The 17756-nt window shown below is 37.2% G+C and overlaps 1 protein-coding gene across 9 annotated transcripts in view; it reads left to right on the plus strand.

The window, feature by feature from the left end:
• The window catches only part of NBEAL1 (neurobeachin like 1), a 181770-nt gene that overhangs the window by 151022 nt on the left and 12992 nt on the right, over nt 1-17756 (plus strand). For all 9 annotated transcript variants that reach the window (XM_081241721.1, XM_081241722.1, XM_081241717.1 and 6 more), the window contains 5 exons: nt 5953-6062; nt 9448-9565; nt 10855-10952; nt 13806-13922; nt 16375-16464. In XM_081241721.1, coding sequence (XP_081097847.1) covers nt 5953-6062; nt 9448-9565; nt 10855-10952; nt 13806-13922; nt 16375-16464 — 533 coding nt within the window. The remainder of the gene's footprint in view (nt 1-5952; nt 6063-9447; nt 9566-10854; nt 10953-13805; nt 13923-16374; nt 16465-17756) is intronic.

A 17756-nucleotide genomic window follows, 5' to 3' on the forward strand; every position in this document is an offset into this window, starting at 1 on the left:
TAAGTGTGATCCTAGACTCAGTCAGCCAGAGGATTTGAGTCTTCTAAAGTAGGGTATCTGGGATAGTAGGAATAAGCAGATTAAATTAGGATAGAGAATTTAAGGTTTGCCTAGCTTGACAATTACTCACATTCACCACAGCTAGTTGCTGTCTTATACTACTGTCCTGGTGGCCTCCATTTCTAATTATACATTGCCTCTTTATTTGAAATGAGCTGGGTAAGACAAAGCAAAGTATGTTAGAATGACAACAAACATTAACAAAACCAACTCAACATTGTGCAAGCAAGAAAATTATAGTACTTTCCATAATAAAAGTCCTGAGATATGGTAACTTAACAACATCATCAAAGCCAAGTTCTTTCTGTATTTTTACTCTGCTGGTCTGGGTGTTTTGGCTTTGTTCTTGGCTAGTTACTCTCATGATTACAAATAACTAAAGCAATTCTAAGCATCATAGGCATATACAACAGTGTCTTAAAAAGAAGTGGGACTTTTAATTCTTTGTGTCCTTTCTTTTTTTTTCTTTACAACTTTATTGGAGTATAATTGCTTTACAATGGTGTGTTAGTTTATGCTTTATAACAAAGTGAGTCAGTTATACATATACATATGTTCCCATATGTCTTCCCTCTTGCATCTCTCTCCCTCCCACCCTCCCCATCCCACCCCTCTAGGTGGTCACAAACCACCTAGCTGATCTCTCTGTGCTATGCAGCTACTTCCCACTAGCTATCTATTTTACGTTTGGTAGTGTATATATGTCCATGCCACTCTCTCACTTAGTCACAGCTTACCCTTCCCCCTCCCCATATCCTCAAGTCCATGCTCTAGTAGGTCTGTGTCTTTATTCCCTTCTTACCCCTAGGTTCTTCATGACCTTTTTTTCCTTCTTCTTAGATTCCATATATATGTGTTAGCATATGGTATTTGTTTTTCTCTTTCTGACTTACTTCACTCTGCATGACAGACTCTAGGTCCATCCACCTCACTACAAATAACTCAATTTCATTCCTTTTTATGGCTGAGTAATAATCCATTGTATGTATGTGCCACATCTTCTTTATCCATTCATCTGTTGATGGACACTTAGGTTGCTTCCATGTCCTGGCTATTGTGAATAGAGCTACAATGAACATTTTGGTACATGACTCTTTTTGAATTATGGTTTTCTCAGGGTATATGCCTAGTAGTGGGATTGCTGGGTCCTATGGTAGTTCTATTTCTAGTTTTTTAAGGAACCTCCATACTGTTCTCCATAGTGGCTGTATCAATTTACATTCCCACCAACAGTGCAAGAGGGTTCCCTTTTCTCCACACCCTCTCCAGCATTTATTGTTTGTAGATTTTTGATGATAGTGTGAGATGATATCTCATTGTAGTTTTGATTTGCATTTCTCTAATGATTAATGATGTTGAGCATTCTTTCATGTGTTTGTTGGCAATCTGTATATCTTCTTTGGATAAACGGTCTATTTAGGTCTTCTGCCCATTTTTGGATTGGGTTGTTTTTTTGTTATTGAGCTGCATGAGCTGCTTGTATGTTTTGGAGATTAATCCTTTGTCAGTTGCTTCATTTGCAAATATTTTCTCCCATTCTGAGGGTTGTCTTTTGGTCTTGTTTATGATTTCCTTTGCTGTGCAAAAGCTTTTAAGTTTTATTAGGTCCCATGTGTTTATTTTTGTTTTTATTTCCATTTCTCTAGGAGGTGGGTCAAAAAGGATCTTGCTGTGATTTATATCATAGAGTGTTCTGACTATGTTTTCCTCTAAGAGTTTGATGGTGTCTGGCCTTACATTTAGGTCTTTAATCCATTTTGAGTTTATTTTTGTGTATGGTATTAGGGAGTGTTCTAATTTCATACTTTTACATGTAGCTGTCCAGTTTTCCCAGCACCACTTACTGAAGAGGCTTTCTTTTCTCCACTGTATATTCTTGCCTCGTTTATCAAAGAAAAGGTGACCATATATGCGTGGGTTTATCTGTGGGCTTTCTATCCTGTTCCATTGATCTGTATTTCTGTTTTTGTGCCAGTACCATACTGTCTTGATCACTGTAGCTTTGTAGTATAGTCTGAAGTCAGGGAGCGTGATTCCTCTAGCTCCATTTTTCGTTCTCAAGATTGCTTTGGCTACTCGGGGTCTTTTGTGTTTCCGTACAAGTTGTGAAATTTTTTGTTCTAGTTCTGTGAAGAATGCCATTGGTAGTTTGATAGGGATTGCATTGAATCTGTAGATTGCTTTGGATAGTAGAGTCATTTTCACAATGTTGATTCTTCCAATCCAAGAACATGGTATATCTCTCCATCTATTGGTATCATCTTTAATTTCTTTCATCAGTGTCTTATAATTTTCTGCATATAGGTCTTTTGTCTCCTTAGGTAGGTTTATTCCGAGATATTTTATTCTCTTTGTTGCAGTGGTAAATGGGGGTGTTTTCTTGATTTCACTTTCAGATTTTTCATCATTAGTGTACAGGAATGCCAGAGATTTCTGTGCATTAATTTTGTATCCTGCTACTTTACCAAATTCATTGATTAGCTCTAGCAGTTTTCTGGTAGCATCTTTAGGATTCTCTATGTATAGTATCATGTCATCTGCAAACAGTGACAGCTTTACTTCTTCTTTTCCAATTTGGATTCCTTTTATTTCTTTTTCTTCTCTGATTGCTGTGGCTAAAACTTCCAAAACTATGTTGAATAATAGTGGTGAGAGTGGGCAACCTTGCCTTGTTCCTGATCTTAGTGGGAATGGTTTCAGTTTTTCACCATTGAGGATGATGTTGACTGTGGGTTTGTCATATATGGCCTTTATATGTTGAGGAAAGTTCCCTCTATGCCTACTTTCTGCAGGGTTTTTATCATAAATGGGTGTTGAATTTTGTCGAAAGCTTTCTCTGCATCTATTGAGATGATCATATGGTTTTTCTCCTTCAGTTTGTTAATATGGTGTATCATGTTGATTGGTTTGCATATATTGAAGACTCCTTGCATTCCTGGAATAAACCCCACTTGATCATGGTTTATGATCCCTTTAATGTTCTGTTGGATTCTGTTTGCTAGTATTTTGTTGAGGATTTTTGCATCTATGTTTATCAGTGATATTCACCTGTAGTTTTCTTTCTTTGTGACATCTTTGTCTGGTTTTAGTATCAGGGTGATGGTGGCCTCGTAGATTGAGTTTGGGAGTGTTCCTCCCTCTGCTATATTTTGGAAGAGTTTGAGAAGGATAGGTGTTAGCTCTTCTCTAAATGTTTGATAGAATTCGCCTGTGAAGTCATCTGGTCCTGGGCTTCTGTTTGTTGGAAGTTTTTTTTTTTTTTTTTTGCGGTACGCAGGCCTCTCACTGTTGTGGCCTCTCCCGTTATGGAGCACAGGCTCTGGACGCGCAGGCTCAGCGGCCATGGCTCACAGGCCTAGCTGCTCCGTGGCATATGGGATCTTCCTGGACCAGGGCACGAACCTGTGTCCCCTGGATTGGCAGGTGGACTCTCAACCACTGCGCCACCAGGGAAGCCCCTGTTGGAAGATTTTTAATCACAGTTTCAATTTCAGTGCTTGTGATTGGCCTGCTCATATTTTCTATTTCTTCCTATTTCTGTCTCGGCAGGTTGTGCATTTCTAAGAATTTGTCCATTTCTTCCAGGTTGTCCATTTTATTGGTATAGAGTTGCTTGTAGTAATCCTTCATGATCCTTTGTATTTCTTCAGTGTCAGTTGTTACTTCTCCTTTTTCATTTCTAATTCTATTGATTTGAGTCTTCTCCCTTTTTTTCTTGATGAGTCTGGCTAATGGTTTATCAGTTTTGTTTATCTTCTCAGCGAACCAGCTTTTAGTTTTATTGATCTTTGCTATCGTTTCCTTCATTTCTTTTTCATTTATTTCTGATCTGATCTTTATGATTTCTTTCCTTCTGCTAGCCCTGGGGTTTTTTTGTTCTTCTTTCTCTAATTGCTTAGGTGCAAGGTTAGGTTGTTTATCTGAGATGTTTCCTGTTTCTTAAGGTAGAATTGTAGTGTTATAAACTTCCCTCTTAGAACTGCTTTTGCTGCATCCCATAGGTTTTGGGTCGTCATGTCTCCATTGTCATTTGTTTCTAGGTATTTTTTGATTTCCTCTTTGATTTCTTCAGTGATCACTTCGTTATTAAGTAGTGTATTGTTTAGCCTCCATGTGTTTGTATTTTTTACAGATCTTTTCCTGTAATTGATATCTAGTCTCATAGTGTTGTGGTCAGAAAAGATAGTTGATACGATTTCAATTTTCTTACATTTACCAAGGCTAGATTTGTGACCCAAGATATGTGTCCTTTGTTTTTTTTTTGTTTTCTTCTTTGCGGTACGCGGGCCTCTCACTGTTGTGGCCTCTCCCATTGCGGAGCACAGTCTCCGGATGCATAGGCTCAGCAGCCATGGCTCACGGGTCCAGCCACTCTGCGGCATGTGGGATCTTCCCAGACCGGGGCATGAACCCACGTTCCCTGCATTGGCAGGCGGCCTCTAAACAACTGCGCCACCAGGGAAGCCCTGTCCTTTCTTAAGTTTGAGAAACCCTTTCTCATAATCTCCCTTCACTGTCCAGAGCTGGGTCATATACCAACTTCTATGCCAGTCACCTACAACAAGCATGAAATATGGGACAGGATGGACACTTGAATAAAAGGAAGGTTCTTCTACCAGATAAGGAGGAATGGCTATCAGGTGGCCAACAATATCTGCTATACAATAGTTGGGTTAAGGCCACACACACTGTGCATCCTATCATTCTGTGACACTTAAACCTCTCTTCAGCTTTAAGGACACAGTGATATTTTTAGGCAGCACCTTTTTTTTTTTTTTTTTTGCGGTACGTGGGCCTCTCACCGCCGCCGCCTCTCCCGTCGTGGAGCACAGGCTCCGGACCCGCAGGCTCAGTGGCCATGGCTCACGGGCCCAGCCGCTCCGTGGCATGTGGGACCCTCCCAGACCAGGGCCTGAACCCGCGTGTCCTGTACCGGCAGGCAGACTCCCAACCACTGTGCCACCAGGGAAGCCCTTTAGGCAGCATCTTTAATGAAGGTCTTTTGTGTTAACACTTTTCCCTTTCCACACTGTATGAATAAGAAAATCTCATCTTTGGGACAATTTTGTCAAATGTACTGTGTTCTAACTAGAATGAGCAAATCTTTATTATGTCAGTATCTACTTAAAATAGTGGTATATAAATATATTGTTTTTACATAAGACAAACAAGTCATTTTAAGTTGTAAGTTACACCAAAAACTCTAAGGAGCTCTATTTTGTAAATTAACCATTAGAAGGACTTTGTTAATTATTTTTAATGTAAGAAGAATGCTTAGTGTTGCATTTTTGTTCAGGTTAAGGGTTTTGGTTATAGCTATAATTTCCTCCACTTTTTTCAGCAAAAAATAAACTATTATCTGACATATCTTCTAATAACTAATTTTAAACTATCTTATTTTCATTTACCTTTATAATCAACTGATAAAATGCATTCCAATAAATAAAAATTATTTTTACCTGTTCAATAAATTTATATCAAGAAGGGAACTTGATGCGGGGGAAGGATAGATTGGGAGTTTGGGTTTGACCTGTACACAGGGCTATATTTAAAATAGATAGCCAACAAGTACCTGCTGTATAGCACAGGGAACTCTGCTCAATACTCTAATAACCATAATGGGAAAAGAATTTGAAAAAGAATAGATACATGTATATGTATGGCTGAGTTGCTTTGCTGTGCATGTGAAGCTAACAGGACGTTGTTGATCAACTATATTCCAATATAAAATAAAAATTTTTTAAAAAGAGAAAGGAACTTGATTCTCACCTTTTACTCTTAATAAAAGAAGAAAAACCTTCAGTTTTGCTAAGGAATGTACCCTTTTATTTGTTTTACTTGATTTATTTAAATCTAAAATGATTTGATATGTTTATCTTTTACATGTCTTAGAATTTAACTTCGGTCATCTACAAGTTTCCAGAGAAGTAGTAAATGATGTCATTCTCCCCAAATGGGCTAAGTCATCTGAAGATTTCATCTATAAACATAGGAAAGCTCTGGTAAGATTTTTGTGTTTAGTTATTAGACAAATCAATAAGATAAAGATATATGTGTTTTCCAGAGGATGATGGAATAAAGTATATCTATTATTTTCCTGGATGAATTTGTAACCTATTATATGTGCTGTTTTAGAAAGTATAATATAGTCATTTATTTTGAGGTTATGGATTTTCTGATCTAGTGAGACTATAGTAGTACATACAGTCCCATGGATGTATGCAAAAAATTTTTTTTTCACTTCTCTGAGATATCTACCTATTGTATGTGAAACTATTTTGGTCACCAAGCTGGTATAGTTTGATTTTCACAGTTCCCACATTTGTTTCAAATCTAACAAGAATAAGTACACTTTTTTTCCTCTGAAGGATTCCAGTAAGTTTTTAATAAGACAGCTAAATAAATCCTAAATGCCACTTAAAAATTTTACTAGTTTTTTAGCTATATTTCCATTTTGGAATTGAAGGACTAGTGAGAGTTAGTTTAATGTTGCTATTGTGTTATTATCTTGCAGATAATGCTTTTTCCCCCCACAAGAGCCCACTTAGCTTTCTATCTAAACTGAAGTGTTACAGATTCTGAAACTAAATAAGCCAGTACTTGGAAATATTCCTTGTCATTAGTACATAGTTAGTCAAGTTTACAAAATTCAGGACTACACTTTAACATTTGTAAGCAATAACCCCATGCATGAATAAGGAATTGGGAAAAAATAAAACAACTCTGAAAAATAATCTGTTACTTTTTAACTAGGCAGGAACTTCTCAGATGCTTCCTTCTGTGTTATCTATGACAGTAAGTAGGGGTCCAGGATTTTAGGAAGACATACTCCTCATTAATAAGAGGTTAGAAGTTTGTGTTTCAGTTATGTATTGCCGTGTAACAAACTATCCCAAAATTTAGTGGCTTAAAACTATAGCTATTTTATTATTTCTCACGCTTATGTGAGTTGACTTGCCTCAACTGGGCAGTTCTTCTGGTCTTGCTTAAGGTTCTCATCCGCTTGCAGTCATATGGCAGTTGAGGTTGGAGTCATCTGGAGGCTGCATTGAGACACTGGGATGCTGACTTTTCTCCCTCTCCCTGTAGTCTCAGGATATCTCCTCTTCATGTGGTCTCTCTAACTGATTAGCCAGACTTCTTACCTAGCAGCTCAAGGCCCCCCAAGAATGCAAAAGTGGAAGCTTCTACACTTTCTTGAGGCCTAAGGCTGTGAACTGTCAGAGTATCACTTCTGCCTTCTTGTCATGGTTAAATAGTAACAGGATCAGTGCAGATTCCAGAGGAAAGAAAGTAAACTCCATCTCTTAATGGTTGGAGTGAGAAAGAATTTGCAGCTATCTTTAATCCACCATACACAGGCTGCCCTCTGGCCACGAAGTATTTAGATTCCTTCTACATGCAAAATGTACATACTTCCTCTCAAGACCTTCCCAAAGTCTCAGCTCATTAAGGCAGGGTTCTGCAGACTTTTTCCGTAAAGGACCAGCTAGTAAATATTTTCATTGGCTGTAAACTTAGTCTGTGTTGAAATTCTGCCATTGTAGTGCAAAAGAAAATGGGGGTATGTCTGTGTTCTGCTAATCTACAAATCTGGCTGCTAGTAAGGTTTGGCCCACAAACAGTAGTTTGCTGATCCTTGCATAAAGGCATGAGGCCTGAAGTCCAGAATCTTATTAGTCATCTAAATCAAATCCATGTGTGGATGAAACTACTCCAGTGTCTCCTCTTGTATCTGAAGACTGAAGTAAGGAGACAAGTTATCTGCCCCCCATGTAACAGTGGTGTAACAAGGACAGGAAAACTATAATAGACACTAACATTCAAAAGGAAGCGAGAAAACAGAGGCACCTAGCCTCTTGTTTACAACAATTGAGAATTCCAGCAGGGACATGCTCTCAGTTACTTTACTAGGGCCCAGTGCTATTCCCTGATATTGGTTAAACAGAGGCACCTAGCCTCTTGTTTATAACAATTCAGAATTCCAGCAGGGACATGCTCTCAGTTACTTAACTAGGGCCCAGTACTATTCCCTGATATTGGTTCTCCATGTATCTTTTTGTTCTACCCTTAGGCTCTTGGCTTTTCACTCTTAGTCATTCTTTTCCATAAAAACTAAAACAAAAAACATTGTTTACAAGAGTATCTTTGCAAGCCTCTTTCCTAACCATGATAAGCTGGAAGCCAAAGTCTCTTTTAATTTTTGAACAGTTTTTAACTTTTTCAGCTTGAATTAATGCAATTTCTTTTAAAATGTTATGGGTTTCTTATGCATCAACTCTGTTGGGCAAAAACCATTCCACATTACTTTATGAGATAGTTCATTATCTCCTTTGGGCTGAGTGGGAGGCTACAATGGGAAATGTTCTTAAGGTTAAGATGCTCTATTGTCTAGTTGAGTGGGTCTGTGACACACAACCTAAAATCTTTGAGATCTCAGCAGATTGTTTTTTAGCCACACTCTTGATCTAAACTTTTGCCCAAGGCCATATTTTACTGGAAACCTTCTGATTTAAGCATTAACTTAGGCCATGTCTCACTTTGAGAGTCTTTGCTTTCTAGTAATCCTGGAAATAAGAAATAATTTTTGTGCCCAGCAAGACCCAACTCCTTTATATACTTTTAAAATTATGCTTAAGACCCAAACAGTTCATTTTTAAAACTCATTCTTGCTCCTCCCACACATAATCACAGGCAGCTAAAAGAAGCCAATTATCATTTAAAAACATTCTGCCTGGAAATCTCTACCCCCAGATCCAAGAGTTCATTAGGTACCCTTTCTATCTTTCATGTAACGAAAACATGAGTTCCCTTTTCTCCTGTCTCCAATAACAATTTTCTTACGGTCTTTCAACTCCTCACTAACAGGCTCCGGGTTCTTTAAGCCTCTGCCTGCCACCAAGTTCACCTCTTAGTTGGCGGTATGGGGGTGTGTGGAGGGAGTGATTTTTCAGCTATCTTCAATACACCCCAGTGCGGTTTCCTTGTTTCCTTGAATTGATTTTCTGGACTATTTCAGTGGAATTTTCACAAGAAAGCTGTATTCCACAGCTATCATTAATTTTTTTGATGTTCTTATTTGGGCTATAAGAAGATTTGTTATTTTCTTTACCCATTAGTTAGGAGATGTATATGTAGTAAATATTAATAAATATGTCTACATTTTACTAGATAAAATATAGTCAACTTGGTTCAGTGTTTAAAATGATTTTGAGATAATTTTATTTACAATGATAAGATTTGTGTGTGGAAATGCATAAAATGCTCTTATTTTTTTTAACAGTATTTTATTTATTAAAATGCTCTTATTTTTTTTTAAAGGACCTATCATTATGTTGTAGTTGGAAGGTATCTCTATATTAATTGCTAAATTTGTTTTTTTTCTAGGAGTCTGAATATGTTTCTGCTCATCTTCATGAATGGATAGATCTGATTTTTGGCTATAAACAGAGGGGGCCAGCTGCAGTGGAGGCACTCAATGTTTTCTATTACTGTAGTTATGAAGGTATAAGCCTATACTTTTTCTCTTTCATTATGTTAATAAAAAATATTATTTAATATGTGTTTATACGTGGTGTTTTTGGCATAACTATTTAACACAAGAAAGACTACATTTAAAAAATAGTTTTAGTTATCTTTTCTATTTGAAAGGCTGCTGCTTTTTAAAAAAATAGTAGTTAAAATGTCAATTATTGGTGGCATAAAAGATTTTGATCTCTGGCCATATGTGTCCTATTCAGTTGGGTCTGAATATTCTGTATTAAATTGTTAGTAGACATTAAATAAGACTTTTTAGAATTAAAATAACAATTCTGGGCTTCCCTGGTGGCGCAGTGGTTGAGAGTCTGCCTGCCGATGCAGGGGACACCAGTTCGTGCCCCGGTCCAGGAAGATCCCACATGCCGTGGAGCGGCTGGGCCCGTGAGCCATGGCCGCTGGGCCTGCACGTCCGGAGCCTGTGCTCCGCAACGGTAGGGGCCGCAGCAGTGAGAGGCCCGCGCGTACCGCAAAAACAAAAGAAAACAAAACAAATTCTTCTTCCAATGATAGTCAGATGACATTATTCTAATGTTTAGCTCTGGATCAAGAACATTTTTGAAGGCTTTGAAAGGCTTAAGAAGGAGTTCTTTCCTAATCCTTCCATAGAGCTAATAGTTCTAAAGATTATGAATAGTGTGAAGTTTTATGAATTTGAGCAGAACCCACATGACTTTTGGTAAATAGACAAGCATGTTTTTACCTTGCTGTATTCATTTGATAACAGTTTTGTAGGAAGGTAGTATAGCATGGTGGTTAGGAGCATAGACTTTGAAATCAGACTTTACCTAGTTTGGTCAATTACTAGCTATGTAACAATAGGGATTAAGTATGGCTGGTATAATCAGTTAGCCAGAATATCACCTTGCCCAACTTTTGTTAGATAAACTAATTTATAGCAGTATTTTTGTGTGGTTATTACACTTGTTTCAGCTTAACTATTGTGAAGAAAGCAATCAGGTGTACTATGAGTATAGTGTGCATTTTTATAAGAGAAACTTTTATAGACAACCAGTTAACTTTTGTTTAAAATATTTTAGTTCTAAACAGTGGGTGGAATTTATTTTTGTACATATTTAATATCTGAAGCTTTACTGGTTTTTTAAAAATTATCTCTTTACAGTAGTTTTATAAATTGATGAATGGAATAATATTTTGTTGAAAATACACTGATCAGTCTCTGATATGTTAAACAGTTGTGTGGCTTGCTGATTTGTTTTCGCTCTATAGTGAATTGACTACTTCTCTTGGTTTTAGGAGCTGTGGATCTGGATGCCTTAACAGATGAGAAGGAAAGAAAAGCCTTAGAAGGGATGATTAACAATTTTGGGCAAACACCTTGTCAACTGTTAAAGGTAAAGCATAAAAGTTATTGATTACCGAAGTCCAGAATTTAATTGCTAAGGAATAGTACTACCAGTATTTTCAAGGTTTTTAATGATTTAAAACCTTATTTCAGGGCTTCCCTGGTGGCGCAGTGGTTGAGAGTCCGCCTGCTGATGCAGGGGACACGGGTTCATGCCCCGGTCCGGGAAGATCCCACATGCCGCAGAGCGGCTAGGCCCATGAGCTGTGGCCGCTGAGCCTGCGCGTCCGGAGCCTGTGCTCCGCAACGGGAGAGGCCACAACAATGAGAGGCCCGCGTACCGCAATAAAAACCAAAAAACAAAAACCTTATTTCAGTATTATCTAGAATTTGGAAAAAATTATACTGTCACTTTAAAAATAAATAGATTTAAATGATTGTTCCTTTTTATTTATTTATTTATTTATTTATTTTTGGCTGTGTTGGGTCTTCGTTTCTGTGCGAGGGTTTTCTCTAGTTGCGGCAAGCGGGGGCCACTCTTCATCGCAGTGCGCGGGCCTTTCACTGTCGCGGCCTCTTGTTGCGGGGCACAGGCTTCAGACGCGCAGGCTCAGTAGTTGTGGCTCACGGGCCTAGTTGCTCCACGGCATGTGGGATTTTCCCAGACCAGGGCTTGAACCCGTGTCCCCTGCATTGGCAGGCAGATTCTCAACCACTGCGCCACCAGGGAAGCCCATGATTGTTCCTATTTTAAATATCAAAATATTGCAGTCAAAATCCACATATTCAGTCAATTCGTCTTAAGTCACAAAGGATTAATATTTACTCAGAAAGCCAATCACATTTATTTTGTTGTTTCTGGGAAAGGAAAAGTTGAGGCCCCTGTCAGGTGAGCTATTACTCCCTCCTTTATTAAATGGAGAAGTAGCTCTAACTGAATACCAGTTAGGTTATACTATTAAAGCTGTTCTAATACTGGGACTCATTGCATGTATAAGACTTTTAGTAGCTGACATCTGCTCCCAAAGGGTTCTTATCATCCAGAGCCCAAACCCAGTCCTAAAAATCAAATTGCAGAATATATAAAATCGAAGTATAAATATCACTGTATTTCTTTTCCCATCCTAGTATCTGAAGTTAAATTATTGTCTTCCTGATTGCATACAGCTTTGGATTCATAGAAGTTAATCCAATATTAGCTTGCAAAGACGTCTTGATCTTTGTTAGTATATGAATTTGGAAATGAGGAATACATAATAATATACCATTTATTAAGTTGATACTTTCCTATGCAAGCACTGTGCTAAGTGATTTACCTAACTTCACAGTAAATATTCAATCATCCTTACTTTTTACATGATGAAGCCGTATTTCATAGAAATTAATACCTCGCCTACAACACCTTAGAAAAATCAAATACTTTTTTCCAACTTTATACAACTAGAATGTGACTGGGACAGAATTTGGATGCATGATCATCTAACTCCAAATCCTTTCTTCCATGCCATGTTTCCTCTGAATTAATAGCTGTAAGCCCCCTTTTTGAACTTGTAGATCATTTTTCCATTCTTATGGGCTGTTATTTATATCCTAATTATGACACTTCCACCTTAGTTAGTTGTATATTTATCCATTTGCCTCACTATATTATAAAATGTTAAAGGCGGCAACTTATTTTAAATCATTTTTGTATCTTTCTTGCATATAATTTGTGGGCAGTAAGTATTTGTTGAACTGAAATCTCCACAGCTATAACAGCAACAGTATATCTAAACTCTGGCTTATAGATGAACTTCTGTTAATTTAGCTATCAGACCAAGATTTATAATTGTTACTATTCCTTAGCAACAGTTTGGATCCTCCAACATTGATTTTTACAGAATATTCATATTTGAAATCAATCTTTATTCCTTACCTGCTGATAGTCAGAAGGCAAAAGTAACAGAATAAAACACAACACTTCATTGGACTTTGAAATAGATTCTATAATATTTTTGCAGCAGCTTTACTTTTTTTTTTTATAAGGGCAGTGCTAATTAGTTTTTAAGATAAAAAAATGACATAAAAATCAGCTTTTGATTTCAAATAAAGTGAATACTACTCACATGGATAATTCAGAGATAAATATTGAATTAGAGCTGTCAAATCTGTTTCCCATAATCTAATATTTTGCAATGGAGATAGAATCCTCTTTAGCTGGTTTTCTATTTTGCATTTTAACTGTGGCATTGGAATATTAATTTGACTTGTAATTTTCTTCTCATTTAAAAAGTTGATAATATCTTTTGTTTCTGGCATTAAAGGTAAGGAATAATAATAACTTATTTGAAAAGCAATGCAGTAATATCTATAATTTGATTCTGAGAATATTGACATTTAAATCTTATTTCAGGAATTAAAGATTCACCCATATTATAAATTTGGACTTTTGAATAATGTATTTAATTTTACCAAACATATACATAAGCATGTACCATATTTATGATACTTTTCTATGTGTTGAAAATCCAAACATGAATATGACTTATTTTCTGACTTTAGGGTACCTGTTGTCTAGTTGGGAAAGACCATAACCCACTATATATAATCTAACATAGAAAGAAATAAGTACTAAATAAAATACTAAATAATGTAGTGTGCTGAGAAAAATAATAGAATAGTTAATTCTGACTTAGAGATTCAAGGGACAGATCAGTACGAAAAAGTTTAAAGTAGAAGTAGGGTTTCTCTAGGAATGAAGAGGGCCCGAACTCTGCCAAGGAAATGGAGCAAAAGCCAGGAGTTGTCAATAGTGCATGGTATGTAATCCATCATAGCTAGAGTTTGGTATGTATGAAGGAATATAGTGAGAGATGTTTTAATGTAATTATGGAATCCTTTTTTTCTTAATTTTTTTTTGAAGGAACCACACCCTTCTAGATTATCAGCAGAGGAAGCAGTGCAGAAGCAAACCAAAACAGACACTTCAACCTTTAACTTATTTCAACACCTCCCTGAACTCAAGTCATTTTTTATAGAGGTAATATCCAACTTGATAATATCAAAGGATTTTCTCTGTGATTTCTGTACACTTCATTGTTCCTTTTGTTCTTTAATGGAGAGGGTGGATTTTAATACTTAATCCAAAATAGTAAATAATACTTCAGTAATATGTTCTTAGATTTTTTAAAACAACCTTGTTGAAAGCTTTTGTTTGCTGCTGTAATGTTTGTTTTGGCTTTCTTTCTTCCAAACTCACGTTCTCCCAAAGGAAACATAAAGAGGAAGAATAATTTGATTTAAGTTGCTTTTTGTGTCAGTTGAGATGATATGTAGAGGAAGTCTAAAATAACTTTTAATTACAATGTCTACTCATATATAAAATATGGCCCATGAGTCAGATTGTTAATTGATGATGTCAGAAGGAATAGTCAAGTGGAGCAAGATAGATAGTTAATGCTGTTCTTGAAAGAGTATCTTCAAATTCACATGTTTAAATATGCATATTGAATTACAGTTGATTCTTGAACAACACAGGTTTGAACAGTGTGGGTCCACTTATACATGGATTTTTTTTCAATAGTAAATACTACAGTACTACATAATCTGGGATTGGTTGAATTTGTGGGTGCAGAACTGCAGATAAGGAGGAAGCGCAGATACAGAGGGCTGACTATAAATTACATAATAATGCATGGAGGGTTGGTGTCCCAAACTCCCGAGTTGTTCAAGGGTCAGCTGTTCTTTGAATAGTTCAGAATGTGAATATGAAATGCATTACTACCTATAAATTTGGTTAGGACAGATAATATTAACTCTTCTGGAAGAATACAAAATGATAAAAAGTTACTAAGAATAGATTGGAGATGTGCATAGAACAAGGAGTAACTCTCATGCCATACAGCAAAGGGTAGTAAATGTTTTCTTAAAGGGCCAGATCGTAAATATTTTGGACTTTGTACCTACATATCATTTGAAGGTGCTTAATTCTTCCAGTAATGAAATGTGGCAACATGATTTTGTCTCCCAGGGAAGCTCATTAGACACTCACCTCTGCCTAGCGCATTCCAAAATTCTAGACTCCCAAAAGAAAAGCCTGTATTCAGACGATTGTTTGCACAAATAGTCTAGGCATAGTGAGCCACGTGTATTATTGAAGACAAGTTCTATATCAGTGTAGGATGTCTTTGCCTGCCAAGTTCCCTGATGCCAGCAATGGCCAACCTTGCAAGCAGCCTTTCTAAGGAGAGCAGTCTCAGTCCTGCTATGTTAACTTTTGGCTACACATAGGGCAACCCACAAAACCCTATTTGACCCCTAAACTGATGGACATGTAATAAGATATTTATTATGTAATGCTGATAAAAGTATTTTCATCATATCTGATCATTTGTGGCATTGTTTTTTATAGTGCAATACATTCTGAGTTCTGTCTGCAGATGCAGTGGCATTTGCCCCTCTCTGCACCCACCCCAAGTCACAGGGTAGCTTTCCTCAGGGCCAGTGTCTGGAGTAGGATAAAGAACACAATAGATATCCTTGGGTACCAATAATTGTTAATCCCTTTTCATCATCATACAAGAAGGTGTTTCCCACTCATTCATATGAAAAGAGAAGGCCTCTTTTATGTCTCTTCCTAGGTGTTAAAATGGTGAAGAAAATTGACGTAGCAGTGAAAGCAAGGGGCTTATTAAATGGATTTCTTCAGATACCATTTCCATTTATGCTTGTTTAAATGTCAGTTGTCTTCTCTTGATTAATTCACAGTATGAAGAGAAAAGATATGCATTAACTTCATGTGGTCATACATCATTATTTAGTTCATATAAAGCTCTTAGAAAAGCACCTGGCACGTCGTATGTACCCACTAATGTTAGGTTATAATTTATCTAATAAATGTTAGGTGTAATTTAGGAACTATTGTCACATCAAAAAACTTATTTCAAATCGTTTTTCTCTTTCACACTGTAATAAGATAATGGATGTTTTCTGAGGACTGTCTTTATTTTCTGGTCCTTTGTTGTAGCTTTCAGGAAGGGCCTCAGGTAATGGAATAGATCTATTTTTTGAAAGTTAAACCCAAAAGGAAAATTCCATAAAATATAACTAGTTTTCCCATTTCACTTAATTTGAGAAATGTTTTCTTATATGGTCTGTGTTTTCTAATTTATATTCATGTCAGTACGGCATGGGAAAAGGAAAGGTTTTAAATCACTGGCTGTTTTAAATGGTTGACACTCCTTGAAATCTACATCCTTGATTAACAGCAGCATAGTGGAATACAAGAGGTGATGGGTTTCAGAACTTTCAAGTCTGCCATTCAAACATGGTATATAATTCCTTTCCTATATTTAAAATTAAGTGATGATATGTTTTGGTAGAGTACAAGGCTATATCTCAGGGTTTATCTTTAAAGAAATGAAGTTTTCAATAATTTGTACCTAATAAAGATAGTAGAACCAGCCACTAAACCTCTGTCCTTTATTTTATAGGGAATTAGTGATGGTATTCCACTCATAAAGGCCATTGTCCCCAAAAATCAGTCTCGTTCTTTTATTTCACAAGGCAGTCCTGAGTTACTGGTAAGTTGATTTATACCTTTTCACACTGCCATGTCTATATCCATTACAACTTATGAAAAAAATTGAGAAAATAAAATTTTTTTAAAGTCTTTTTTAAAAGCATAGGTAAGGGAATTCCCTGGAGGTCCAGTGGTTAGGGCACACTTCCACTGCAGGGGGCCTGAGTTCGATCCCTGGTAGCCTGGTGGGGGAACGAAGATCCCACATGCTGCACAGCATGGCCAAAAAAAAAACAAAGAGAAAATTTTTAAATAGAATTAATTTGACCAAGTATAAAAATGTATCTTTTAGGGGCTTCCCTGGTGGCGCAGTGGTTGAGAGTCCGCCTGCCGATGCAGGGGACAGGGGTTCGTGCCCCGGTCCAGGAAGATCCCACATGCCGTGAAGCGGCTGGGCCCATGGGCCATGGCCGCTGAGCCTGCGTGTCCTGAGCCTGTGCTCCGCAACGGGAGAGGCCGCAACAGTGAGAGGCCCGCATACTGCAAAACAAAACAAAACAAAATGTATCTTTTATTTACAGAGCTTTTAAGTAGTTCTGTAATCCTTTTTTTTTTTAATTAAATTTTTTTATGTATGGTTGCATTGGGTCTTGATGGCTGTGTGTGGGCTTTCTCTAGTTGCAGTGAGTGGGGGCTACTCTTCGTTGTGGTGCACAGGCTTCTCATTGCGGTGGCTTCTCTTGTTGCGGAGCACGGGCTCTAGGTGTGCAGGCTTCAGTAGTTGTGGCACGTGGGCTCAGTAGTTGTGACGCACGGGCTTAGTTGCTCCGCGGCACGTAGGATCTTCCTGGACCAGGGCTCAAACCCATGTCCCCTTCATCGGCAGGTGGATTCTTAACCACTGTGCCACCAGGGAAGTCCTAGTTCTGTAATTCTAAAATTTATTTGGAATAATAAATATGTGAAAATACCAGGAAATTTTGTACAAGAAAATTGTGATGTAACTTCTTACTAGATGTTAAAATTTATCATAAACAGAATAATAAAAATGAGATAAAGGTCTGTCCACATGCAGGACATATTACTGAGTACTTGAATTTCGTCATTTAATCCACCTAACAATCCTGTGAAATAGGCACAATTATTATTTCCCTTCTACAGATGAATTAAAACTCAGAAGTAACTTACTCAAAGTCACAGAGCTAGCAAACAAGGGACCCTGGCAAATGGACCAAACCTAGGTCTGTCTTATTCTAATTCTGTCACTTAGAAATGATAAAAATTGAGCATAGCACAGTGAATAGTAGAGATTCCAGAGTTAACCCTATTTTTCTAATTATCCTTATTGTGTGT

This window comes from Mesoplodon bidens (genome assembly GCF_964165515.1).
Source record: "Mesoplodon bidens genome assembly, chromosome: 8".
In the NCBI taxonomy this organism is placed as follows: domain Eukaryota; kingdom Metazoa; phylum Chordata; class Mammalia; order Artiodactyla; family Ziphiidae; genus Mesoplodon; species Mesoplodon bidens.